Source organism: Rhinopithecus roxellana, chromosome 5, assembly GCF_007565055.1.
Source record: "Rhinopithecus roxellana isolate Shanxi Qingling chromosome 5, ASM756505v1, whole genome shotgun sequence".
NCBI classification, from domain to species: domain Eukaryota; kingdom Metazoa; phylum Chordata; class Mammalia; order Primates; family Cercopithecidae; genus Rhinopithecus; species Rhinopithecus roxellana.
In genome coordinates, this window is record NC_044553.1 from 18596752 (window position 1) to 18623519 (window position 26768).

General features: G+C 38.3%; 1 protein-coding gene across 4 annotated transcripts in view; it reads left to right on the forward strand.

Moving 5' to 3' along the window:
• The window catches only part of LINS1 (lines homolog 1), a 29022-nt gene extending 2254 nt beyond the window's left edge, over positions 1-26768 (forward strand). Inside the window, exons 1-7 of one of the 4 annotated variants that reach the window (XM_030930187.1) lie at positions 10113-10164; positions 19213-19709; positions 19804-19893; positions 20849-20990; positions 21747-22337; positions 23923-24094; positions 25879-26759. In XM_030930187.1, the coding sequence (XP_030786047.1) occupies positions 19311-19709; positions 19804-19893; positions 20849-20990; positions 21747-22337; positions 23923-24094; positions 25879-26758 (2274 nt within the window). In that variant the 5' untranslated portion in view covers positions 10113-10164; positions 19213-19310 and the 3' untranslated portion in view covers position 26759. Of the gene's footprint in view, positions 1-10112; positions 10165-17406; positions 18031-19212; positions 19710-19803; positions 19894-20848; positions 20991-21746; positions 22338-23922; positions 24095-25878 lie in introns of those variants that run through there. The other 3 variants (XM_030930188.1, XM_010381688.2, XM_030930189.1) reach the window with 3 other exon arrangements.

Genomic DNA, 26768 nt, shown 5'->3' on the forward strand with positions numbered 1-26768 from the left:
CACAAGTTCAACCAGTTCTCCTGCCCCAGCCTCCCCAGTACCTGGGACTACAGGTGTGCTCTACCACACCCAGCTAATTTTTGTATTTTTAGTGGAGGTGGGGTTTTACCATGTTGGCCAGGCTGGTCTCAAACCTCTGACCTCAGGTGATCCACCCACCTTGGCCTCCCAGAGTGCTGGGATTACAGGTGTGAGCCACTGTGCCCAGCCTCAAATTTTGTTTTTTAACAGTTCACATATAATATACACATTCAGTTTTATAACATTTACTAATTATAGACTCAAGAAGTTTTGAACTCCACAAAGAAGGAAAAAGAGGCAGAGAGAGGTGAATAAATATGTAAATTGTTGTGGAGAATATATTCATTCTTATAGCAGACTCAGCACCCGTGGAATTCATATGGTGTGTTTGCTAAATGATGGTTAAGTAGAGAGATGGGGGCCTAAGAACTTGTTGGTGAAGAGCCTAGAAACAGAGTTGTCTCCTAATTCCTAGTTCTTTGTATTTCTGGCCATTTGTTTTTCGTTTAAAATCCTGCCTTCGAGTTAAACAACCATTTTTCAAATGATTGAAGTACATGATTATATCATAACCAAGTAACATCATGTTGTCAAAGTTTCACAGAATGTGCTACTAGATAATTTTAAATTGCTTTATTGAATTGGTGTTATCAGATTTGCTAATTTTTGTAACTTTTTGTTGATTTGTTTTTTATCCTCTGGTGTTGAAACAAACTTTTCATTGATGTAAAAACAGTTTAGATTGTGGAGTATTTTTAACAAGTTAATATTGATTAGGTTTTAACAGATATACTTCATTTCCCATTCACTTAGTTAACCATACAAAACTCACAAAAATGGGAACATCTTACAACATATAAGTGAAATAATTTGGGGTAAGTAGGAAGCTTAATTCATGAAACCCTGACTCAATCAGAATTGAGTTTATTTCTTGAGTAGAAAAAGACTTTATCACTGGAAAAATGCCCCAGCCCCACTGCAGCAATTCTGATTTAGCTGGTCTCCAGGGAGTCAAAGGCTCATGGATTTTTCCTAATGATCCAGTGATGTCAGTGTCAAGGTCAGATTCCAAGGTCAAGGACCACTGCCCAGGAGGCTGTGTCCTGGCCCATAAAGCACTTGGTGGTGGAGAGAACGAGCAGTTTATGCTCTAGTTGGCAGTAGACACTGTTCTGGGCAGTAGGCACTGTTCTGGGCCTGCAGGTAGTGTCTGGGGATCTTGGTGTAATAAAGAGGGCCACCAGAAAGACAGATGCAGCACAGTTTGGAGCCCATCTTCTGCCTTGTTAGCCCAACTTAGTTCAGCTGTACCTGGCAGAAAAGGAGATGGGGCTGGGTAGACAAACTGTATTTCAGACCTTAGTCATCAGAGCAAAAAGAATGCTGAAAGAAAGGAAGCTAACTGAAGGCTTTTGAGTTCCTTATAGTTCTTGCCCTGATAATTTAAGGGATTTTGGTCTTCCAGGGTAGTTTTAATTTGTACTCTACCACAACCATTTTAAGATGGTACTTCAATGTGTGTTGCTTCTGTCAAGTACGTTGTCAGATGTATAATATGGTAAAGACTGAATGAGCTCAGAACTTAATCACTCCTATGGATACTACTGTTTATAGTTTTTTGATACTACATTTTTATTATAATTTAAAATTCAGAACTTAAAATATTACATGGTATTTTTAAAGTTTTTTGAGATCAAAACGCTACTAAAATATACTTTGGTACTGATTTTAGGATTGAGACATATACACTACTAAATTAATCTTCAGCTAGGAATGTATCCCACAAATACAAGTACCTACTGTGTATCAGATGCTGTGCTAGGAGCTGGGGAAGAACCAAGCAGACAAGTCTTAACAGAATTTACAGTCTAGTAAATCATACAAATCATTGCACAGATTGTTAAAGTGTAATTGTGACACATTCTGTAAGACAAGGCACCAGAACTGGAAGACAGAATATCACCAGAGGACCTACCCCTGCCAAAGAAAGTCGTATTTAAGTCTAAAACAAAAGGGAAAGTGGGCGGAAGGAGAAACATTGTGTCAAGGCCCAGAGGCTGGAAGGAACCTTTCAAGGTTAATAAAGAAAGACATACCGACGTCCTCCTACTTGGGTTCTATAGGTGTTTTCACATATAAGCCAGTTAATTTTTGCAAATTTTTGAGTATGCTACTATCTGAGGTAGAGAGATAATCTCATTTTATCTATTGAAAAATCACATCTTGTCTGCGTACAGAATTTAGGAGTTCAGTAAAATCTGGACAGTATCCCATCTATAGACAGTTCCTAAAGGCTGCCCTGCCACTGGTGGTGGGTTTGTGGGGGCAGATGGAAAAGGGACAAGACAGAGACTGGAAAAGGGGAAGACTAAGGAAAACCTTTCTGTGAAATATTTCATTCTGAAGTACCACTTAAAACATACAGTCATAATTTAGCAACTAAGTGTAGAAAAGTATCATTCATATTGATACATTAGAGAGTTTCCGTTTATTTAAAAAAATGCTTAGCATTAGCATAATATGATAAAAACCTAAGGAGCTCAGATTCCTCATCAATAAATCAAGTAGATTGCACAGTGGTTCTCAAAGTATAGTCCCTGGTTCAATTCTTGGGCCCTCCCCAGACCCACTAAATCAGAATCTCTGGAAGTGGGCCCAGCCATTTGTGTTCTAATAAGCCTTCCAGGGAATTCTGATGCTGCAGTTTGAGAATTATCTCTAAATTATCTCCGAGATTTTTTTCTAGTATGAACACGTTATGATTCTAATGTCCAGCATTAATCTGTGCTATGTTTAAAAAAAAAAAAAAAGGGTTTTCTTTGGAGTGGTCACATAATAGAGCTCCTTGAGAAAGATACTGTTGCCAGTAGGCCAGGTCAGGTTCTTCTCTGCACAAAAGAATTTGAAAGGGAGACCACAGTGAAAATGTAGGTTTGTTGCAGAGTGCAAGTACACACTCAAAAGAGGAGCATGGATATGCTCAAAAGAGGCATGTAATGTGGTCCAGGCTCACTACACAGATAGGCATGATGAAGGCACAAAGTATTCTATAATAAAAGGAGAAGGTTTACAGGAAATGGGCGGGCAGTTCCCCGAATAAGGGTGCCACCCTTTTCTTGACTAAATGTGGTTAATCTGGAAGTGTCATGGCTTCAGGTACGTGGCAGGGAGTGGGAGGTTTCCCCAGGGAAGTTTTATGGTAATAGGGGCATAGTGCAGCCAAGAGTATGCATTCGGTCAAGTTTTTGGCCATCTTGAATTTAATCAATTGCAGCAGGCTTCCTCGTTGTTACATTCTTATCTGTGTCTGGTCCCCAGGTAGCCCTTTCCTATTGGCATAGCTGCCGGCATTCACCTATGCAGGCTTTTAGCTTGCATATCTATGCTTGCAGCTTGATTTTTCAGCCCGCTTTTTGTTAGAAAAGAAATGATTTGGGGGCTGCTTTTTATTAAAAGGGAAGGCTTTGCTGAGGACTCTCTTACCCTCACTATCTGTCTAAATAATTTCTAGCTCCTGTATCATCAGGCTGTTACCAGTATATCACTTTGACAGAAAAATGCTTTTAAGCATTAAGTCTTTTATCTATAAGTTGATTGCCAGGGTTTTCCTTCATGCCAAAAAAAGTCTGGCCTGTTTCAGAGTCCTAAGACAAGAGTTTAATAGGAAGACAATTTACAAACATGTGACAGAATTTGTGTTCTCACTGTCTCAGAAGTAACCTGGAAACTTGTTAGAAATACAAATTATTGGGCCCCACCCCAGAACTATGTTATAGGAAACTCCTAGGGTAGGGCCCTGCAGTCTGCTTTCATAAACCTGTCAAGTGCATAGCACCGTTTGAGCACCATTGTTTTGAGGACAGGGCCAGTAACCACCAGCACCCGCTTTAGCCCTGAAGGTAAGGAGAGCTGGCAGTTGCTGGAGCTTGAAAGTCCAGCCTGCCTTCCGCCTCTCCTACTCCAAATCTCCTGGAGCCTGTTGGGGCACTGAGGAGGGTGAAGAATGGAACTAAAGGGAAGATACTGGCACACGGCATGCTGTTGGAAGATATCTGCCCCCCTTCTTTCAATAGGGGAGGGAGGTGCTCTTGTCTAACCAGACCCATTTTATTTTTTTCTGTCAAAATTCATGCAGTTTTGATTGGTGGAGGGAACCAGAATCTTGGAAGACAGCCTTGGTTTGGAGTGCCTCAACGTCTGCTTCAAGTGTCATTGCATCTTCATTAATGGAGCAAAATAGATTAAGTATCCTCTTGGGCTATGGTCAAATTTGAACCTATTGTTGAATTAGGGGAAGGCCCACTATTGACTTTCCAGTCTATTAGTCTATATAGTAGCCACATCATATTAAGAAAACTAGTAATTTTTTTACTTTTAATATTGACCATGAAAATAGATTTTTTTTGTATTCTGAATTTAAACATAGACTTTATCTAAAGAAAACGTCCTAAAAAGTAGTGGCATTTTTTGTCACATAAAAACAAAGATTAAATTACTAGAAGCTTGTTCTTTGATAATTTCAAAATTAAGTGATGGGAGAGTGTTTTCTAATGAGTAGACAGTGTACTTAGACGTTCTTCATATTTCAGCTGAGTGCAGTGGCATGTGCCTGTGGTTCAGCTACTGGAGAGACTGAGGCAGGAGGATCATTTGAGTTCAGGAATTTGAAGCTATAGTGTGCTATGCTTGCACTTTTGTGAATAGCCACCGCTCTCCAGCCCGGGCAACATAGTGAGACCCTGTCTCTAAATATTCTGTAAGAAAATACTCTTAACATTTTTAGATACCGTTCTGTTCAGTTTTAGGTCTAGAGACCTTTAAAATCAAAATTCAAGTATATTTTATTTATATTTTAATTGATACTAATGAAATCCTATACATATTAATGCTAGGAATCAAAAGACTGATATCTGAAATTTTTTTATTAAACTATTTTGAGATGACTATGGATTCATAAGCAGTGAATAATAATAGAATTAATACAGAGAGATACTATATAGTCTTTACCCACTTTGCCCTAATGGTAGCATCTTACAAAACAATCGTGTAATATCACAGCCAGGATACTGACACCAACACAATTCACCAGCTTATTCAGATTTCCCGTTTTACTTTTATTCATTTATATGTGTGTATAGTTAATTCTGTGCAACTTTATCATGTATGTAGGGTAGCGTGTCCTCCACCAGTTCCATCATCATAAGTATCCCTTACGTCACCCCTTATAGTCCTTCCCACCAAGTGAGAGTGGCCTCCCTAACAGCTGGCAAGCACTACTCTCTTCTCCATTCTTTAATGTCATCATTTCAAGAGTGGAATCATACAGTATGCAGCCTTCTGAGATTGGCTTTTTTCCCCTCAATATACTTTTCTTGAGAACCATCCAAGTTGTTGCGTGTATCAATCGTGCTTTCATTTTTTATTGCTGAGTAGTATTTCATGGTATGGATGGACCACAGGTTGTTTAACCATTCATTTACTGAAGGACATCAGGTACAGGTTTTTATGTGAATAAGTCTCCATTTTTCTGGAGTAAATGCCCAGGTGCACAGTTGCTGGGTCATATGACAGTTGCATATTTAGTTTTTAAAGATAGCCACAAATTGTTTTCTAAAGAGGATGTGCAATTTTACATTCTCACCAGCAGTGTAAGAGAGGTCTAGTTTCTCAGCATCCTTCCCAGCATTTGGAATCATTTTTAGCTCTTCTTGTAGTGGTAGTTCACTGTAGTTTTAATTCTTATTTTTGTAATGTCTAATATGGTTCAGCATCTTTCTGTGTGATTATTTGCCATCTTTATATCCTCTTCGGTGAAATGTCTGTGATCCATTTTGTAATTCAATTTTTTGTTTTTAATGTTGAGTTTTGGGAGTCCTTTGTATATTCTAGGTACTAGTCATGTGCTTTGCAAATGTTTTTCTTTAGGTCTGTAGCTTGTCTTCTCATCTTCTTAGGGTTTTTTGCAGAGCAAGTTTTAAATTTTGCTGAGTTCCGGTTTATCAGTTTTTACATTTGTGGATCATGCTTTTATGGTCAAGTCTGAGAATGTTTTGACTAGCCTCAGATCCCTAAGATTTTTCCTACACTTTTTTTCTAAAAGCTTAAATTTTACAGCCGTGACCCATTTAGGGTTAATTTTTGTAAAAGGTTAGAATTATTTTAGAGAAAGCAAAATCAAGGTCATAGTCACCTTTATTCACAGTGCCTTTAATGTTGATGAACTGTTGATGCCTGAGGAGGAACAGTGGATAGTTGATTTTTCATGAGGAGCTTGCTGGGTTTGGTACAGCCACTAAAAGTACAGTCAGCCCTCCATATCCACGGATTCCATTCCCTGGATTCTGCTCCCCTGGATTCAACCAACCCCAGATCGAAAGTATTTAGGGAATTGGGGAAAATTTTTGGCTACAGGATGGTGTGCTGACTGCCAGGGGAACCAGCCCTGTGCTCAGAGTTGGCACTGAACATGTATGGATTTTTTCTTCTTGTCATTATTTCCTAAACTATACAGTGTAACAAATATTTACATAGTGTTTACAATGTACAGTGTCAAATATTTTAAGTAATCTTGAGATCATTTAAAATACCTACGAGGATGTGTATAGATTATATGCAAATACTACACCATTTTATATATGGGACTTGAGCATCTGTAGATTTTGGTATGCTTAGAGGGTCCTGGAACAAATCTCCCATGGATCCTGAGGGACAACTGCTCTTTGTTTTGTTCAGAAACTCACAATTCCAGAAAACCATGTCACTGACAGTAGCACTACCAACAACATTTGATCCCGCAAGATTCATGATCATTAACCAAAATCAGAGACCCCCTGAAGGTCTGATTACCATGCTGGCCTATTGATTCTGGGGCTTAAATGGAACTATAGTTGGCCCTCTGGATCCGCGGGTTCCACATCCACAGATTCAACCAACCTCAGATAAAAAAAAAATTAAGAAAAAATAAAAAATAACAATATGATAATAAAAATAGTACAAATCAAAACAATATGGTGTAACAACTATTTACACATTACTTACATTGTGTTAGATATTAGAAGTAATATAGAGATGATTTAAAGTATATGGCAGGATGTGCACAGGTTATATGCAAATATTATGCCATTTTTTGCCAGGGAGTTGAGCATCCATGGATTTTGGTATCCTTGGTGGGTCTTGGAGCCAATCCCCCACAGGTACCGAGGGGTGACTATATAATTTTAAAAATTCAGTCAAATGGTTCCCTGATTCACCTTTCAACCTGTAGTTGCTGAGTATCTTTTGAAACAAATAATCTTAGTTTATATTGGGAAATTGCATAGTAATTGACCTTGATTTTAGATCTTGCGTAGCATGTGAAAATGATTCAGAGCACTGATATTGTTTTACAGTGTGAACAGTTAAGCTGTATAAGTTACTACTTAATTTGAGGTCCAATGTTGAACTCTTGTCCTGGGCTTTTGGAGCACCAGTGGAAGTTTGAAGAGTGCTGTGGTGGAGTGGTGAAGGGCACAGGCTCTGATATTTGATTTTCTGGCTTCATATCCTGACTCTGCCCCTTAAGCTCTGTGACATAACATCTCTCTGTCTTAGTTTTCTTATCTGTAAAATGGGTACGATAATTAAGTACCCCCCCCCCCCATAAAGTTGTTGTGAAACTCAGAGCAGTATCTGGTACATAGTAGGTACTCAATAAAGTTTAACGATTCGTATTCCTAACACAGCAATTTTGGTGAAGATGGGTAGAAAGTACATTATTTTATATTAATAAACACATGGTTTTATTAGGCATATATGCAAAATTCAAATAGTTTACAGAACTGAATTAATAGAGGCTTCAGACAAATTTTGTACTTAATATGGGTCACCCTCAGGCCACGTGGTGTGGGATTTCAGCTCCTCTGCCAAGAGAAAACACTTAAGAGAAGCATTGCCCCTTCACTTACCTAGTAAGACTGCCCCAATTGTTTGTTTCCTCTCCAGGCTAGAAAAATCTCTCATTTATCATATATAGATGGCCTCAAAGCCTGTCAGCATCCTGTGCACCCTTCCTCAGACACTTGGGTTTGTTTGTGTCTCTTAAAAGCTTGTTGTCTGAAGAGTACACATTCCCCCAGGCCAGCATGATAATGCAGAATGAGATGTGCAAACCTCAGAGCATCCACTTCAGAAGAAATTGTGGTCAGTTAAATCCCCTAGTTTGTAAGGATTTATCCTTTAATACCACAATTGATTTAAAAAACACACACAAACTGCAATTTTCAATTCCAGTGGGCTACCCACAGACATTTATTTTAAAGACAGTGTAATTAAGAGGAGTTTATGCTTGATCACAATAGAAAACAGCCTAGCACCTATTGTCATCATTCATTCATTAGCTGCCTGGCCCCTTGGCATTTGTGACCTGTATTACTAAGATGAATATATTTTTATTTCCATCTAAGATTCCAGGCTCATCTCCTTTAAGCCTATTATTTCCTATGGGACTATATATATGGCCTTTTGTCCTTGGTTCCTGAAGCAGCTCAAGAACAGCTTCAGAGCACTAAAGGTCAAAGGCAGTCTTTTGTTATTTATAATAAACACCTTTCACACACCCCACCTTATGTTAATGAGGTGATTTTTTTGGACCATCTAGATGGCCACAGGATGGAGTGCTGGCTGTGGGGAGGGAGCCAGCCCTTTGTTCAGAGTTGGAACTTTCAGCCCTACCCCCAGTCTCAGGAAGAGGAGAGGGACTTGAGGTTGAGTTTATCACCAAGGGCCAGTGATTTAATCAACCATGCCTAAGTAAGGAAGCCTCGGTAAAAATCCAGAAGTGTTATCAGTTGATGGGTCTCCAGGTTCTTGGCTTCTTAAACAAAGAAAGCACAAACAAAGCAAGGAAAGACACATAAAACACATAAACAAAGCAAAGAAAGAATGAAGCAACAAACGCAGAGATTTATTGAAAACGAAAGTACACCCCACAGGGTGGGAGTGGGCCAAGCTTAAGAGCCCCGTTACAGAATTTTCTGGCATTTACATACCCTCTAGAGGTTTCCGTTGATTACTTGGTGTACCCCTTATGTAAATGAAGAGGGTAAAGTCAAGTCACTTGCTTACTGTACGTGCTATGTAAATGGAGAGGATACTTCATAGGTGAAGTGTTTCCATTTGATTTAGTTCTCAGAAGTCAGCGTGAATTGGCCTTATGTCCCTGCCTCCAGACCCTATTTTGCTTCATTCCCCCCCCCCAGAAAGATGTGATCCCCATAAATCTTTATGGAGGCAGAGAGACCGATGATCTGTCTTCTGTAACTGCTTCATGCTGGCTTGGGGCATAGTCCCTACCTACTGGGAATCACGGAACTCTCGCCCCCCTCTGTCTAGTGGAGGCAGGGTAGCTTCTTGATGACCAGGATTAGTGTCTAGAACTGACTGGAACCTTTGTTGCATGATCATCTGAAGCTTGATGGTTTCTAGGCGAGAGGAAATGAATTTAGTTAAAAGATTTGATGGTAACTTCAGGGAGTGGATACCTATGCTGCCAGGAATGTTTTTTAGAGATTTGTAGGAGAAAAACAAAACCTAGTCTGTTCTAGGATCTATGTGTTTCCTTAATGTCTTAATGCAAGCGACTCCATTTTGGTTTGATTTGATTTGGTTTGGTTTGTTGGGGCCTAGTGCATGAGTTCAGTCCAAAACAATGGCCTCCCATAATTTTGTTTTAAAAAATTCCCCCTTTTGGTCACATTCTCACTTAGGTGTGACCAAAACTTAGGGCCTTAGCACCTCTCTCGGTTACCTTCATTTTGGGTTTCTGGTCTCAGAGTGTGATTCATAGGATATGGTGTCCTCATGTTCACACATTTCTTTCAGCTCTTGTCATTCCAGTTGAAGACAGACCATTTGACATTCTAGAGATGGCTGTGTGCAAGCATTTAAAACCTTTAAGAGAATACAGTGCACAAGGGAAACTATTGTTGTTGTTGTTGTTGTTGTTGTTGTTGTTATTATTATTATTATTATTATTATTTTGAGACAGAGTTTTGCTCTTTTCGCCCAGGCTAGAGTGCAGTGGTGCGATCTTGGCTGACTGCAACCTCCACCTCCCGGGTTCAAGTGATTCTGCCATCTCAGCCTCCTGAGCAGCTGGGATTACAGGTGTGTGCCACCACGCCTGGCTAATTTTGTATTTTTAGTAGAGACAGGGTTTAATCATGTTGGCCAGGCTGGTCTCAAACTCCTGACTTCAGGTGATCTGCCTGCCTTGGCCTCCCCAAGTGCTGGGATTACAGGTATGAGCCACTACGCCTGACCAAGACCATTATTACGACTATCGGGAGGATAATACCAAGAGTTTGGAGTATGCTTCTTACCCGGGGTTCCCATAAACCAAACCACCTAGAATCAAATAGATCAAAGAATGAGCTAAAGAGCCTACTCATTTAACCAAGCAGTCTTTTTGTTAATGCCCTACAATGAATCTCTATACTTTTCATTTGATGTATTTCTCCATAGGCCACAAATGCCAGCAGCTCCTCTGTTCAGCCATTTCTATCATAAGTTTAACAAGGGAATTTAAAGTCTGTTGTGTAACTGTAGCCTTTACAGAAGAATCTGTTATATAGCCTATCATGAGGGAAGCATTTCTAATTATTGCTTCTTTTGCAATGGAAAAAGGCCATGGAAAAAGGACCTAACAAATGATGCCCTTCTAGAAGATTGAATGCCTCCTAGCAATGTTCTCTTTAACTCGTGATATGGGTTAAGAGGAGTGAACCAATGTTCTGTTTCTGACTGATTATGAGGCAGTGTGTGTACCATTAAAGTTTCTCACCTGCATTGGACCTTCATATTTTATCTGTCAAAGTATAAGGTTATTCATATATGAGACTGGCAGCAAAATCCTTCACAAATAAAAGTATACCCCATAAGTGCATATAACAAACCCCCTTTTCATTTCTGTTGTTCTTAGAGGCATAAACAAAAATATTCAAAGATAAGAGTTTCATAATAGTAGAAGTCTTGATCTGTGATCTTGGGAAAAGCTGTTCACATCAAGGATGCCATGTTCTTCTGGGGAGAGACTTCCTTGGTTAGCTTTATCTTAAGGGTTCCTGTGGGTGTACAGCTCCAAGAGTGTGGAGGGACCCTCCTCAGCTGTGAGATTATGAACCCAAAGTTCAGGGTTCCAAAATTTTGCTGCAATGCGGATGGCAAGGGCAATCTTTCTCTGATGTTCTCAGAAGATCTAATCTTTAGGTTCTAGATTGTGAAGGGGTTGATTGTCCTCAGTGAACCATGAAAAACTTTCTCTACCTGGTGAAACTACACCGTGGTATAATGACTTAGTTTTATAACATGAGCCTTCTTGCATAGGAGAGCTTTTATACAACCAGAAAACATGCATCGAAAATAACAATTGAATGAAATCCCTTTATAGAATGTTTAGATGGCCCATCAGGTGACCAAATGTACCTGAAGCTTTGATTGTTTTCCTAGGAATATGGGCCCAAACATTGGTTATAAACTATTTCAGTAATTTGTAAGTCACCACACCAGTATATTCAGTTTGGATCATTTTAGCTTTTCTGTGATGAGTCATCGAATGCAGAACTTTTAATAATAAAAGCTTTAAGGACTTGGAAAGGACAAGGTGACCATCCTGGTTCTCACTGAGTCCATGCTTAATTAATATTAGACTTATATCCTCTTGAATGCCAGTTGTTTCTCCAAATTAGCTGCATAGCACTAGTAACTGATGGGTTATCATAAGGTAATTTGACTTAGATCGTGGAGTTCATTCAAAATGTATATCTAAACAATTTCAGTATTAGCTGGTTTAACAGGAAAATCTGACAAAAAGTATTTTCTTATTTAGTTCATTCTTGTTCTACTTGTGTTAGCTGCTTTATACAAGGAAATTTGGTTATTTCTGTTTTTTAACCCTTTAGGCAAAAATGTACATTCCCATACTTTCTTACAGTCTTTTACGAACAACACCTTTCACTTTTCTTACACACCTTGCATGTAAAACTGTTTCTTCAGTAGTCTCAGTTACATGTTACAATGTTAACTCTTAGTGACTTTTACTTTTGGTGAAAACCTTGATAAGTCTGGGTTTTAATTAAGTACTAGGTGTGGAGGAGCCTAGAACCCAGAAAGAAATGCAGATAAAGTCTGACTCTTTCTAGCATCTAACTCCATGTGTCCCAGGCCCTACCTAGCTGTAAAACAGGCAAATTGTACAGTTAAGAGTCATAGTGGCATTTACAAAGCATTTAGGAGGCCTAATCACCGTTAAATTGTACAACATTTCTTGCATAAATTCTTTTTCATAAATTCTTTCATGACTCACACAGACCATCTATTACATGCTTGGACTTTCTGACTTGTCCTAAACATCCCTCTTTTAAACTAGCAGTTATTTTACTTTAGGACAAGAATTTATCATACAAGATCCTTTCTTATATAAAACCTTCTTTGCATAGCTAGAGGGCATGGCTAATTTCACATGTCCCCAAGATTTATCTAGAATCTAATGCTCCAGAGTAAATTAAGAAATTTTTAAAAGTCAAAGAAGCAGTTTGTGACCTTAAAGCATTTAGCAAACCTAATATCTGACCTGCATAATTTAGACCAAATGTTTACATTTGTGAAGATACTTTTATTTTACCAATACTCTTTAAAACTGTCTTTATTTCCCAGAGATTACTTAAGTCACATGAACTAAATGAAAGGCATTACACTTTTTACTTTTCTGACAAAATATTTGATTTAAGCTCTTAATTAACCAGTTAATTCAAGCTCTTTTATATTATACACACAACACATATAAATACACAGGTGGAACATAAAGGATTCATTCCCTGAGCCAGGAATTGAACCCTACACTGGGCCACCATTGTGAAAAGAGAAAGTACAGCCACATAGTTACAAGGTCAAGCTCTCAAGGGCATGACTGACCAGTTTGCTGGGCCATCTTGAATAGTGGGCTTTTGGGGCCCTACACACGCAGTTTATCCTAAGGTACCCCTCTTTATGACAGAACAACACAGGAAGACACACAAAGCACACCAGATTCACTACAGCTTACAACCAGCCTCAGAATTCCTTTTGTATTAATTAAAACTTTATAAAGGAGATAAACAGTGACATTTACCTTTCATTTAACCAGTTTGCACAGAGAGAGAGAGAGAGAGAGGCCAGAGTCTAACTACTAATAAATTCTTACCCTTTTGATGGCATGCCAGATTTCTGGGCTCTTTCTCCCTAAGCAACCCTAGTGACCCTAGTCAACTGTAATGCAAACAAACACATTCCCATGAGTTAAGAATATTCACAAATGGTTTACAAATTTTGGAGAAATTAGGCAGAGTGAGAAATATGACTCAAATTCTATTTACAAAAGTATAATCAAGACACTTAAAGTATCAGGAAGCCTAAACTCCAAAAAAGTTAGTTTAAGATTAAAAAGCTGGTGTGCTCCATTAATTACTGTAGGCCCAACAAAGGTAGCCTAGGAATTCCAGATGAATGGGACAAATGATGACTTTCTAGAAACCCATAGGAAACAAAATACCCACAGAACCAAATAAAAGCCTTCCACTTAGGAACTTTAAAAAATCCTGGTTTTATATATATGCATACACGAGCAAAGCTCAGAGGAGAATAAACAGCAAACAAATGAAAACTAGAAGCACAAAGAAACAGAAAACCAACCATAAATTTTCCTACTGAGTCTATCCTGGAGGCTACAGTGTTACCCAGGGCCCCAAAAAACCCACATAATGAATATTTGGTTACTATTACACAATTCAGTTTCCTTAAGTTCACTAATATCATTATACATCCTGTGCAATCAAGAAATTCACTCTAGGCACATGACCAATAAGTACTTCAGTGCCAGCACTATCCATGCAAAACAGTAAACATAATGTGAAGCAATGCATGTATGTATGTGAAATTTGGCTCCACACTAAATCCAGCTTCAGACTTAACTATATTAAAGAATTGCCAAACTGCTAATGCTTTTTAAAAAAATTTTTTTATTTTTTTAATTTTTGAGGCACTGTCTCCCTCTATTGCCAGGCTGGAGTGCAGTGGCGTGATCTTGGCTCACTGCAACCTCTGCCTCCTGGGCTCAAGCAATTCTCCTGCCTCAGCCTCCCGAGTAGCTGGGACTACAGGTGCGGGCCACCACGCCCAGCTAATTTTTGTATTTTCAGTAGAGACAGGGTTTTACCATTTTGGCCAGGATGGTCTCAATCTCCTGACCTCGTGATCTGCCCACCTCGGCCTTCAAAGGTTCTGGGATTACAGGCGTGAGCCATTGAACCTGGCTGCATTTCTTTACAATACTTACTTTATTTTAATCAAGACTAAGAGCTTTAACTGAAAACATTAATTAGCCAAATGTCTCCAATTCTCTATCAGGTTTTAAAGAATATTTTATTATCTGAACCTTTTCCACATCTTTCTCCACTACTTACTGGTTTCTTACTACAGTATTTCATGAATAACCTTTTCAAATCTGTAATCTGAACTAACTTTTAGATAACTTCTGAATTAGACAAAATTATTATTTTTCTCACTAGTAATATAAACTTTTCGGCACATATTATCTACAAAATTATGTGTTAACTAGAATTCTTATCCTTAGTAACCTAAAACTTGTGTGAAACCCCAAAAAGCAAGAAATCCTGAACCATCAGATGTGGGCATTTATAGATAAGAACAGTTCCGGCCGGGCGCGGTGGCTCAAGCCTGTAATCCCAGCACTTTGGGAGGCCGAGGCGGGCGGATCACAAGGTCAGGAGATCGAGACCATCCTGGCTAACACGGTGAAACCCCGTCTCTACTAAAAAATATACAAAAAACTAGGCGGGCGAGGCGGCGGGCGCCTGTAGTCCTAGCTACTCGGGAGGCTGAGGCAGGAGAATGGCGTGAACCCAGGAGGCGGAGCTTGCAGTGAGCTGAGATCTGGCCAGTGCACTCCAGCCTGGGCGACAGAGCGAGACTCCGTCTCAAAAAAAAAAAAAAAAAAAAAAAAAAAAAGAACAGTTCCACAATTTAGAAACATACTTCCCCATATCACAACCCTTTCTTTATTGGAAATGACCCAGATATTAAATGAGCATCAGAAATAACTCAAAGCATTTAATTTACACACAAAGTTTACCTAAAACATTTATCCCATTCACTGTACTCAGTTCTTTCAGTTTTCACAAGGGTGACATCAGACATCAATCATGGTATGTAAAATGAACATTGGTTCAGTCCAGAAAGGTAGGACAACTCTAAGCGGGGTAGGGAGGGGGGGCTTCCAGGTCACAGGTAGGTGAGAGACAAACAGTTACATTCTCTTGAGTTTCTGATTAGCCTTTCTAAAGGAGGCAATCAGATATGCATTTATCTCAATGAGCAGAGGGATGACTGAGTAAAATGGGACGCACATTTGCCCTAAGCAATTCCCAGCTTGAATGTTCCCTTTAGCTTAGTGATTTTGGGGGCCCAAGATATTTTCCTTTCACAGATTTCTCTGATTTGTCAAAAAAAAAAAAAAAAAAGTCACTCAAACCAAGATCATTTTGTTTTGGCTGGGTTTATAGTTTTATAATCTTATATGCCAAACGCTGACATCTCAAAATATCTAGCAAAGACAAACATAAAACCAGACAAAAAATGTATGCTGACAGTTCTGAAGGCATTTGTTTTTATTTTACCAGTAATTTTAAAGCCAGCTTGTTTAGTAAAATTATACTTAAGTCACATGAACTTAAAAATTGCTTAGACTTAGTTAATTTATGAGCACTCTTACAAGTCAGTTCGGTAAACACAGCATATAACAACAAATGTACATACCAATAAACACATCTAGACATGTATACACATGCATGAACCAAGATCCAATAGCTTGGAACCCTAGCCATGAGATAGCAATACAAGCTCACCGGTTTACTTCGTTTGCCGCAATAAATAATCCCATGAAGGCTGTGAACCAAAATTTTGAGTAAAGCATTTTCCATGGCAGTTTGATTTTTAAACGCCAAACCTCCCCAGACCCCAAAGGACACTGGGGCCAAACAGTTCCAAACAAGAGCACCACACATTAACCAGGCCCCCTGCTTAGAACGGCAGCACAAAAGCCTGAATACATGCAACACCATCCCACTTTCCCATTCAACAGCAAACTCCAGATTCCAAACAATATTGGGGCCAAACAGTATTGCAACTGCGAGAGAAAGTTCTAAGGAGAGTTTAGTACTAGACCTCAGAACCTCTGCCAAGGGCATGCCCTTTGTAGAGATTGAGGTCCAGAGGATCCCCGTAGGGTGTTCCCCTTTGGAGTCCAATCTTAGAGTATCAGACATCTCTGACCTTAGGTGGGCACTGGTGCTGCTTTGTATACTTTTCCTCCAGAGGCGATGGCTTGCTGTGAGCTTTCCTTTGCTACCTGCGTGTAATCCCCAACTTTCAGCATCTGTATAATTTGATAAGACCATGCTTTCCCATGCTTCTCATTCCACTAGAGTGACAGCCATGAACTGTAATGATACGATGTGGAGCCTGAGTGGGCTTCTTTTGTCCTTAGCCAGTCGAGTAGGGGAGGGAAGAATTTATGGTTATGTTTTCCTGATTTCTATGAGCTGCCGTAACATATTAATCAAACCCAAAGGAGAAGTCAGGGGAACTCCCGATTTAGAGCCAGTTGATCAGAAGCACAGGTGAAACATCCTGGGGCTTGCAATTGGCATTAGAATTGTGGCTCAGTCTTCAATCTGTGTGATCTGATGGTATCCCCAGGTAGATAATGTAGAATTGAATTGGAGGATGCCCAGGTAGTGGTCTGTGCAGAGTTGCTTTGCTTGCTTACTGGCTGGTGGGGAGAAATCTTCACACATCTGAGGTCAGAAGCATGTTGTAAGAGAATAGTGGAAGAAACTGAGTTTATTTCTTCCTCTCATAACCCCAATGCTTTTTTTTTCCCCCTCTGTCTCTAAAGGCTCATTTTGAATCTGCATTTCTTAAAGTTTACAACCTTTCAGTCTAATTTCTCACAATCACTCTTACCAAAGAACCTGGGTCCCACCATGAGAGAAAATAGCCCATAAACCCCCTGGAATATTTATTTACTGGCATTCACTTTGTTTGGTGTGCTAAAATGATTGAGCCATAAGAAATTGCCCTTTGTGTGGGTTGAAACTGGGTCAGATAGCAATTTCATTCTCATTTTGGTAAAATTTAAGGACTTAGTGACCCATAGGAATATTATTGGAAGTATTTTTATTGCTATAGCATTTAAATAAAAATAATTCCATTCGTTGCTGAAATTTTTACTGAAAGAGTTGAGCATGTGATAGTAATTAAAACAAAATATTCTGTTTTATAGTATCAGTAGTTTGAAAAGAAATGTTATAACTAAAATATAAAGTAAGTGCAATGGAATTAGACTTTGAGGTGGAACATGAAGACCTAATTTCTGATGTGTGACAGATGATATATCAGGCAATTAAGGAGATTATTTTGTTCAGGCAGTTGCAATAGGGAGAATGTTCACTAATGGGAAACCTCTTGAAGAGGAAGGAGAAAAGGTAGGGATTAATAAAACAAGGGAGTCATCAAGGGAGGGTAGAAGTAGGTCCTATTTGGGAATTGTATTTGAGTTGGTCCTTTCTGGTTAACCGTTTCTTGGTTTAAAACAGGGTGTGGTGCTTATCCATTCTGGCCTTCTGAGAGCACTCAGGGCTGAGATAAAGTGTAACACTGTCAGACGGAACAACATTACGAACATTTGTATTAATAAATCATATGGGATGCATACCACAGGTTGAAAGTGTGATTCAGAGAAAACTTAAGTTTCATTCATAACTTTAAAATCTATAGGTTTCTTAATATTTATTTCTCCATGAAAGGACTAAAACAGGGCAGCTTTGTGTTGTGGAGTAATCAACAATTGAAATTCAGGCTAAATCGGGAAGAAGCCAGCCGTTAAAGACCAAGACTAGGCCAGTGGGCCATATTGTGGTATGTATAAGTGGTAGTAAGACCCAGTATAAGACCCAGTATAAGTGGTAGCCTTCCGAAGTCTTTTGGAAGTTGAAGATGGGAAGGGTGTCTATAAATGGGTCAGGGCAGAGAAGTCTGTAATTTTGTTAAAGGGTAGATTTCAAGAGTGCAAAATCACAACCCATATAAAATGACTACGTATCAAAGATTTTATTTACCTTTTTAGTAAGGGAACCAGGCACAACCTGTTTAAAGGAGCAGTAAGAAAACCATGAAATCTATGTAGGGTGAAGGAATGTTAAAATGAGTTTACAAATGGAAGCAAAACTGATTTTTCCCGCTGGGGAGAGGGTTGCCTCTTTATCAGACAGTTATTCACATATCTCTGGACAAGAATTATTTGAGGTGTGAAATAGCTCAAAGGCAATGAAAGGAGCAAAACCCGCTTCCTCCCCAGGGTCAGATTGTTCCCAGAGGCTCCAGCATTCCATTGTTGTGATACTCAGTAATCTCTTTTGCTTATGCCAAAGTCCTAAGTTTCTCCTTGCCATACTCCCTCTATAGTAACTACTTGCTGCTTCTGATATTGATGCATTTTAAGTTGGAATTTCATTGGCAATAGCCATAATCTAGTTTGACCATATAGCAGTCTAACTTTAAAATTTTATCTATAAATTGGAGGTGAAGGTTAGTGAATTTGAATTAGCTCAGTGGTTCTCAGCTGGTGTGATTTTGTCCCCCAGGGAACATTTGACAGTGTCTGCAGACATTTTTTTGGTTGTCAAAATCTAGCAGGTCAGGTGGGAAGTGCTTTGGGCGTGTAGAAGGTAGAGGTCAGGAATGCTGCCAAACTTCTTATAATACACAAAACAGCTCCCCACCACAAAGTTATCTGGCTCCAAATATTAATAGTGCCAAGATTAAGAAACCCTGATAGCCATTGAAAACTGTTAGAGGGAAGCTCAAGTTTCTGCTGTGTTAAAATTAAACATAATTTTATGCTCTCAAATCTGTGTGGAAAGCATACATTTCATTGTTAAGGTCTTGAAATAATGTTCCTGTTACAATTTTCCATTTTAAAAATTAAGCAGTCAGCATTCCCTTTAACTTGAGAGAGTTGGTGATTAAGTGGAAACAGTTGCTTTCTCTTGTAGTAAGTGTATAGCACTTAGAATTTTTTTATTACTTTTTCTATTTTAGGTTTCACTGAAGAAACATCTTAGAGATTCATAGCACTTCTGAGATTTAATGTTTACAACTTGGAGTTGTTGACCTTCTTAAACATTTTGGAAGTCAAAATGAAAGTTTTCTGTGAAGTTTTAGAACAGTTATACAAGAAGGTACTTCTTGGAGTCACACTTGAAAATGACAGCCATGATTACATCTTTTATCTCAACCCAGGAGTTTCAGATCAAGATTGCTCTACAGCCACCTCCTTAGAATGGGCAAACACCTATGGTATCCAGGGCAGGCATCAGCCTATCTCTGTCGGTGTGGCTCCCATTGCTGTAGCACCTGCATGTTTGAAGACCAACTCTCGGATGAGCAGTTCCAGAGAAGTAATGCTCCTTCAGTTAACAGTGATCAAAGTGATGACAACCCGGATATTGTCTGTCAAAACTGAGTTCCATGCAAAGGAGAAATACAGAGATATAATTAAAATTCTCTTAGAATCAGCCAAAGTTGATTCTAAATTAGTAAGCCATTTGTTTTTTTAAAGATCTAGATATTTAAAATAAAAATTTTAGGAACATTCAGCAATAGTGGTTAATTGTATTTGTTTTCCTCTAGATCTATATGTTCCAAAATTCAGATAAATTGTTATGTCACATGGCCGCACAGTGCCTTGCATTGCTTCTCTATTTCCAATTGAGAGAAAAGGTAAGATAAGTAATCAAAGTATGTTATTATTTCTCTTTCTTAATTTTTTTTTTTCTTAATTTAAATGTTTCGTGGAGACAAGGTCTCACTGTGTTGCCCAGTCTGGTCTCAAACTTCTGAGCTCAAGCAATCCTCCTGCCTCAACCTCCCAAAGTGCTGGGATTAAAGACAAGAGCCGTGGCACCCAACCTGTTTCTCTTATAGTTTCTTTAAAATTGCTCTTTGACATTTGATTTTTACCCTTCAAATGTTTGTATTAATAAGACGTTTGCTCACATACTAACGTATGTAAAACCATAAAAATTTAATAATAGAATATGATGATTTGTGTCTAGGATTAGAGTCTTAAATATGTTGTCAATCTTAATGAGATTCTTAACCTGAGAGGTGAGTTTCACCTAAGAGTCCATAACTTTCTGCATATTCTCAAACTACTAGGTGGACCCCTTACCCCTAAAAAGATTTAGGAACCACCTCTTGAGAACAAGCCTGTTTTCACAGGTTTAATGTAAATTCTAACAACAATCCTCAGCATAATGTAAAACAATATAAACAAATTCAGAGTTGAGTTTTTCTCTTATCTCTGAATTAAACAAATGAAGTATCTACTGACTTTTCAACCATAATCTCTTGCTTCTTTCAATAACTTTTTTCTGAATATAAAAAGTGATATTATAGTAGAAAATTTGGAAAATAGACAAAGTGTAAAGAGCAAATTAAAATTAAAAATTCACCACTTACAGATAACACTGCTAACATTTTCATCTTCCTTTTTTATTTTATTTCTATGGCATATTCACATTTTTTACTTATATTAGGATATTTCTGTTCCTTCCAAGTTTACCACATATTATCATACTTCTTTTGACCAAATGCGTAAACAATGTGGTATACAGTTGTATTATGTAAAGAAAATACTGTATTTTAACTACTTTCTTTATTTTCTGACTTGCAGATAACCTTAAGTAATTCCTGGATTGCTTTTTGCCAGAAAAATCTTTCTGAATACTCTGAGAGTAATAAAGCAATATACTGCCTCTGGACTCTTACAGCAATAATAAAAGAAATCTTTAAAGATTCATGTTCACAAAAAACAGGTATGGATTACATGGCCCCATAAACAATCGTCTTCTGGCTCCTGGGAGTATTGTATTTATAATGAGAAACAAAACTTACTTTGGAACATCTGATCTGTCTTAAAGTAATGAAAAACTCAGTCTCTTCCAATATATTTTGATTGAGGATAACCTGTTTTAAAAGAAAAAAGCATAAGGAAAAAAGTAAAGCTTTTCATGGTCGTAAATTCCTTGCATTGTTTGATGCTACTGATCTTCGTACAATGAATTTTTTTTTGTTTTTTTTTTTTTTTTTTTTTTTTTTTTTTTTGAGACAAGTCTTGCTTTGTTGCCCAGGCTGGAGTGCAATGGCATGATCTTGGCTCACTGCAACCCCTGCCTTGCGAGTTCAAGTGATTCTTCTGCCTCAGCCTTCCGAGTAGCTGAAACTATGGGTGCTCACCACCACACCCAACTGATTTCTGTATTTTTAGTGGACACAGGGTTTTACCATGTTGACCAGACTGGTCTCAAACGCCTGACCTCAAGTGATCCGCCAGCATCGGCCTCCCAAAGTGCTGGGATTACAGCTGTGAGCCACCACACCTGACCATAAAATAAATTTTAACTGTGGTTCTTAGCCATTATTCTGTGTAACTTCATTTGTTAATGTTAGAGGTAAACATTCCAAATCTGTTTTTTCATCTTATAAAGTGATATTTATAAAAACCGAATTGTAAAATTATTTGTAGAAGACTGCGTTTTCCCTGTTTATAATTCCTATTTTTATAATTGCAGAGATTCTAAAGCAGTTCCTGACTCATTTCGACACTATTTTTGAAGTGTTTTACAATTCCTTGTTCTCTCAGCATTTTGAAAACTGCCAGGATACTTCTAAAATAGTAAATATCCTGATGTGTTTCCTGGAGTTGCTTGAGCTTCTCATAGCCTCCAGAATCTACCTGAAGTTACATTTCACTTGCCAGAGGATTTTATTTTTGAAACCATCTTGCATGCTAGAAGTTATTACCTGGCCTATTCAGGCTTTTGTCAAAAGGAAGGTCATCATATTCCTCAAAAAATGCCTTCTCTTTAAAGTGGGTGAAGACCTTTGTCGTGGATCTGTGCCTCCCCTAATGCCGCCAGACCGTCATGTAGCGATGGACATGCTGGCTTTAGCTAATGCTGTTTTGCAAGCTGTGAATTCGGGGTTGTTGAAGACACTGTCTGTTTATGGAAAACATTCCTTTTTTGGAGGTGATGAAGTTCAACCTGGATGTGAACATATCGCTAGTCCAGATCATGTGATCCTTAGAGCAGCAAGCTTAGTTATAATGAAATCCTTGGAAATCAAGTTTCAGAATTGTTCTTCAGCAAGTGAAATGAAAGGTAATTCTCCGAACTCCTTTTGTATGCAGTGTTTAATTATTTACTTAAGTATAGTAATTCATAATTATCAAATCTCAGGACTAGTATAAATTCCACTAATTTAGGCTGTATGTTATCCTATTTGTAACTTGCTACATTTTCCCAAAAAAAGAGAACTGGATTTACCTTTAAGAAACATGTCAGCTTTTTGTGGCTGCAATGAATTTGTAAAGTATAAGGAATGATTTAGGTTTAAAAAACTTGCTGTTGAGTCATCTCAAAGTAAGTGATGGAAATTCATATTCAAGTATTTATAGCATTTTATTTATATTAATCCTTCTTTTTTAAAAAAAAATCTAAAGTGCAGTTGCGTGACCATGGCCCACTGCAGCCCTGACCCGCCTTTGGCCCATGCTATTCCTCCCGTCCCAACCTGGGAGGTCCCAGCCTGGGACATCAAGGCTACAGTGAGCTGTGATCCATCGCACACCTGTACTCCAGTCCTGGTGCAACAGATGGAGATCCTGTCAGAGAGAGAGAGGAGAGTGAGGAGACAGAGAGATTAAAGAAAAATGTGTTCACTCCCACTTAAGTGTTGTTACTATTGTTTGTTATTGTTTCTTTGTTATTGTTATGTTTACTGTTTGTTTGTTTATTTTGAGGCAGGGTCTTGCTCTGTCGCCCAGGCTCACTGCAGCCTCAACCTCTTGATCTCAAGCGATCCTCCCGCCTCCATTTCCCCACCCCATTTATATTAATCCTTCATGCAATTATTATTTCTACTAATGTAGATTATTGAAAATTAGATATTGAATTGAAGCTAATATATGAGAAGTTATATTGATAAAGAAATTGTTACATATATAATTTCCAGGATAGTAACACAGGAGTTCAAAGTCTTCCATTTTACTTGAGAAAAATGAATAGTAAATGTCTCTAAACAAGCAGCATACAGATTTCAGTGAAAAGTTTGAATGTGAGCAGTGACATCACTGAATTGCTTTGGATATAATTTAGCTTTTAATAACTACACATTAGTTATAATTCTGTGCAGTTATAATTTATAACACTAGATGGCACCTGTCATATAATTCAGTTTTAAATTGTAGTTAAAGCTACCTAAAACGTTTTTTATTTTTGTGCTTAATAGTAGTACTTCTATGCTCTAAACAAACAAAAATGTTTTTCTGTTATTTTGAAGACAAAATTATTTTTGCTTGGTCGCATTCTTGCCTCTAGTAACAGACAGCTCTGGCATCCGATGAAGTGATCTTTGTGGTCTGCTCATTTATTTATCTGCTTTTAGCAAGAAATCACATAGCTTTTATTTCTAAGAGACAGTTATTTGGCAGTTGTTGCGAATAGATGATCTAGCTATACATTTTAAAGGTATGCTCTGGAATGAGTCACTTTTTTTCCCTAAGCCTCAGTGTCCTCATTTGCCAAATAAAGATGATTCCTAACTGATTCCTGATGACTTTTTGAAAGTGAATTAGGATAATTGCATCTTAAGGTACTTTAGGCACTATGAGTTTATATATAGGCAAGATATTATTAATTCATTCATAAACTATTGCCTACAGTTTGAAATTTGCATTTTTTGAAGTTGACTTACAGAGGTTCATGTCTGAGTTATTGACCTTCTTAAAGCCTCACCTTCAGCCCTCTCTGCAATTACGCAATCCGTGCAAATGGCTGTCTAGGGTTTTCATAGAACAAGACGATGACATGCTGGAGGCTGCCAAGGCATCACTGGGCATCTACTTAACACTGACCAGGTTAGTGTATTTTAAAGTATTTATTGAATGGCCTACAAGTCAGGAAAGCAGAAAACATTTCTGAGAATGTGCTGGGCGTGTTGCTTCCTTTGCATCATTTGGGGTAAAACATCCTGTGGTTTCCTGGTAAGTTGCAGTTCCTTTCTTTAACCCTGACTTACATGAAAAGGAGACTGCATTTGCATCACTGTGAAAACTTGGCTGGCTGGGCAGATCTCAGGTAGTATAAGTAGATTGGTATCTAAAACCATGGCTTCTGATTGAGTCTTCAGTAAGTCAGTACACTTCTCTGAATCCTAATTGTTGTTCATTTAAGACCTCTTTTCACCCCTAAGACTTACTTTTTTGTGTTAAGCTTCAGTAAGATGATCTTTGCTTTTGTAAAGGTGAATACAAACTTAGAAATAGTCAAAAGGAGCTGTTCTGAATTTTCATTTCAATATTCAGTTGAATTTGGGCTGATACCTTCTTGAGGCAAATATCTGAAATTGGTTACGTTACTGATGATTTATACTGATTGTCTCTGCTTTATTAAAATAGCTGTACTTGGGGTAATATCTTCTTGTGGCAAATATCTATAATTGGTTATGAAACTAATAACTGATGACCTTTTCCACTGTTTCTGCTTCTGCTTTATTAAAACACTCACATACTTGCTTTATTTCCATTTCTTTCTTGGCCTGGGAGAAAGGGATTTCTTGCTAATGATCTGTGGTGCAGTGTTGTGCTGCCAGTACTTACTTGTATTATGACACTGCTGGCAGTGGCTGCTCTTAGACTCTTAAGTGTTTGGGGCCAATTTTCAAAAGATTCTAATCAAGAACACAAAATTCCTGCATGTGATTTGAATTAGGTTCAAAACGGTCAAATACAAATTCAGTCTGAAAATGCACACGCCTGTAAGAGTATATCTTAATTGTACTCAAAGTTAGCTCCTTACTCCTCAGGAAGTGGAAACCCCTGAATTAAACTTACTTTGTATGTGAATTTCTGACTTCCTTAATTCCAGTTCGGTGTGTCCAGAGAGGCATGTGCTTACAACATAGATACTTTTTTCAGATGTAGTTGTATTTGTTAAGATATTTTTGATTATAAATGATGGAAACCAACTCTAATTTGAGCGAAAACCAAAGTTTATTGGCTCATAACTGGGAATTCTAAAGGATCAAGTTGGAGTCAGGTATGTACAGGGACTATAATCATGTCATCAGTCACTTCTCTTTTTCTGTCTCACAGTTTTGAATTCATTCTCAAGGCATGGCCACCAGCAGTTCAAGGCTTACCTCAGCCCTACAGTTATAATCTTCCATAGCTCCAGCAAAAGTCCCAGTAGAGATCTGATTTAACCCACTTGGGTGACAGAGCCTTGTCAGAACCAGTCATTGTGGCCAGGAGCATGGAGTGTTCTGATTGATCAGCCTGGGTCACCATGCCCACCCTTGTTGAGGAGGATAAGGAAGGAGGTTTAGGAATTATCTTACCACATGGAATTGGTTACCTGTAAGAATGAGGAATTCTGATGTCAAGAGAAAGGACGACAGAGAACTTTTATTGGGCAGACAAAAACTAGAACTGCCAAAGTCAGTGGATTTAGCTTTACTGAGTCAGACTTATTTAGAGCTTATGGGGAAAGGAATAGGTTTTGAAATTTTTTCTTTTAAGAAGTGATGCATAGATTTAAAAGTAATCTAATAGGTTAATTTATGGTATGTGAATTATATCTGTTAAAACTGTTTATTTTTGTAAGGTCGTTAATCTGGATTCTCCATTATCTTCGTTTTCAGAGGATGTGAAGCCACTGAAAGCTTGACCCAAGGAAAAGAAATGTGGGACCATCACACACATGAAAATGGCTATAATCCTCACTGTATTTTCCTGTTCTTCTTAAAAAATATAGGATTTGATTCTACAGTTCTTCTTGACTTTTTGATTTCATCAGAAACCTGTTTTCTTGAATATTTTGTTAGATATTTAAAATTACTACAAAAGGACTGGGATAATTTTTTCACCATTTGCAATAACTTTGATGCAACTGAATCTAAATATGACATAAGTATTTGTGACTGTGTCCCCTCACTTGTCCAAGACCAAAGCACCAACCGAACAATACCCCATCATTTGACTGCTCCTCATAGTCACATAGATGTGTGTGCTCAGCACTCCTGGGCTTCTGATGCTCCCTCTGAACCACTGAAAGCTGTGATGTCCAAGGGGACTGACACCATGTGTACTTCTAGTCTGTCTTCCCCCTGGGCCTCTCAAAGTCTGGTAGATTACGACAGCTCTGATGATTCTGAAGTGGAATCTACAGACCAGTGTTTAGCTAACAGTAAACAGACATGTTTACACCAACAAGCAACTAAGGAGATTCAGGATGCAGCTAGGACAAGCAGAGATAAAGAAGAATTTAGCCTTGAGCCTCCATCAAGGCCTCTGTTTCTGAAAGAATTTGATACTGCCTTCTCCTTTGATTGTGAAGTAGCCCCAAATGATGTCATCTCTGAAGTGGGAATATTTTACAGAATAGTAAAATGCTTCCAGGAACTACAAGATGCCATCTGCCGTTTGCAAAAGAAAAATCTTTTCCCATATAATCCAACTGCACTTTTGAAGTTGTTAAAATACATAGAGGTGATAAGTAATAAAACTATGAACACTTTGTAAAACATTGGCA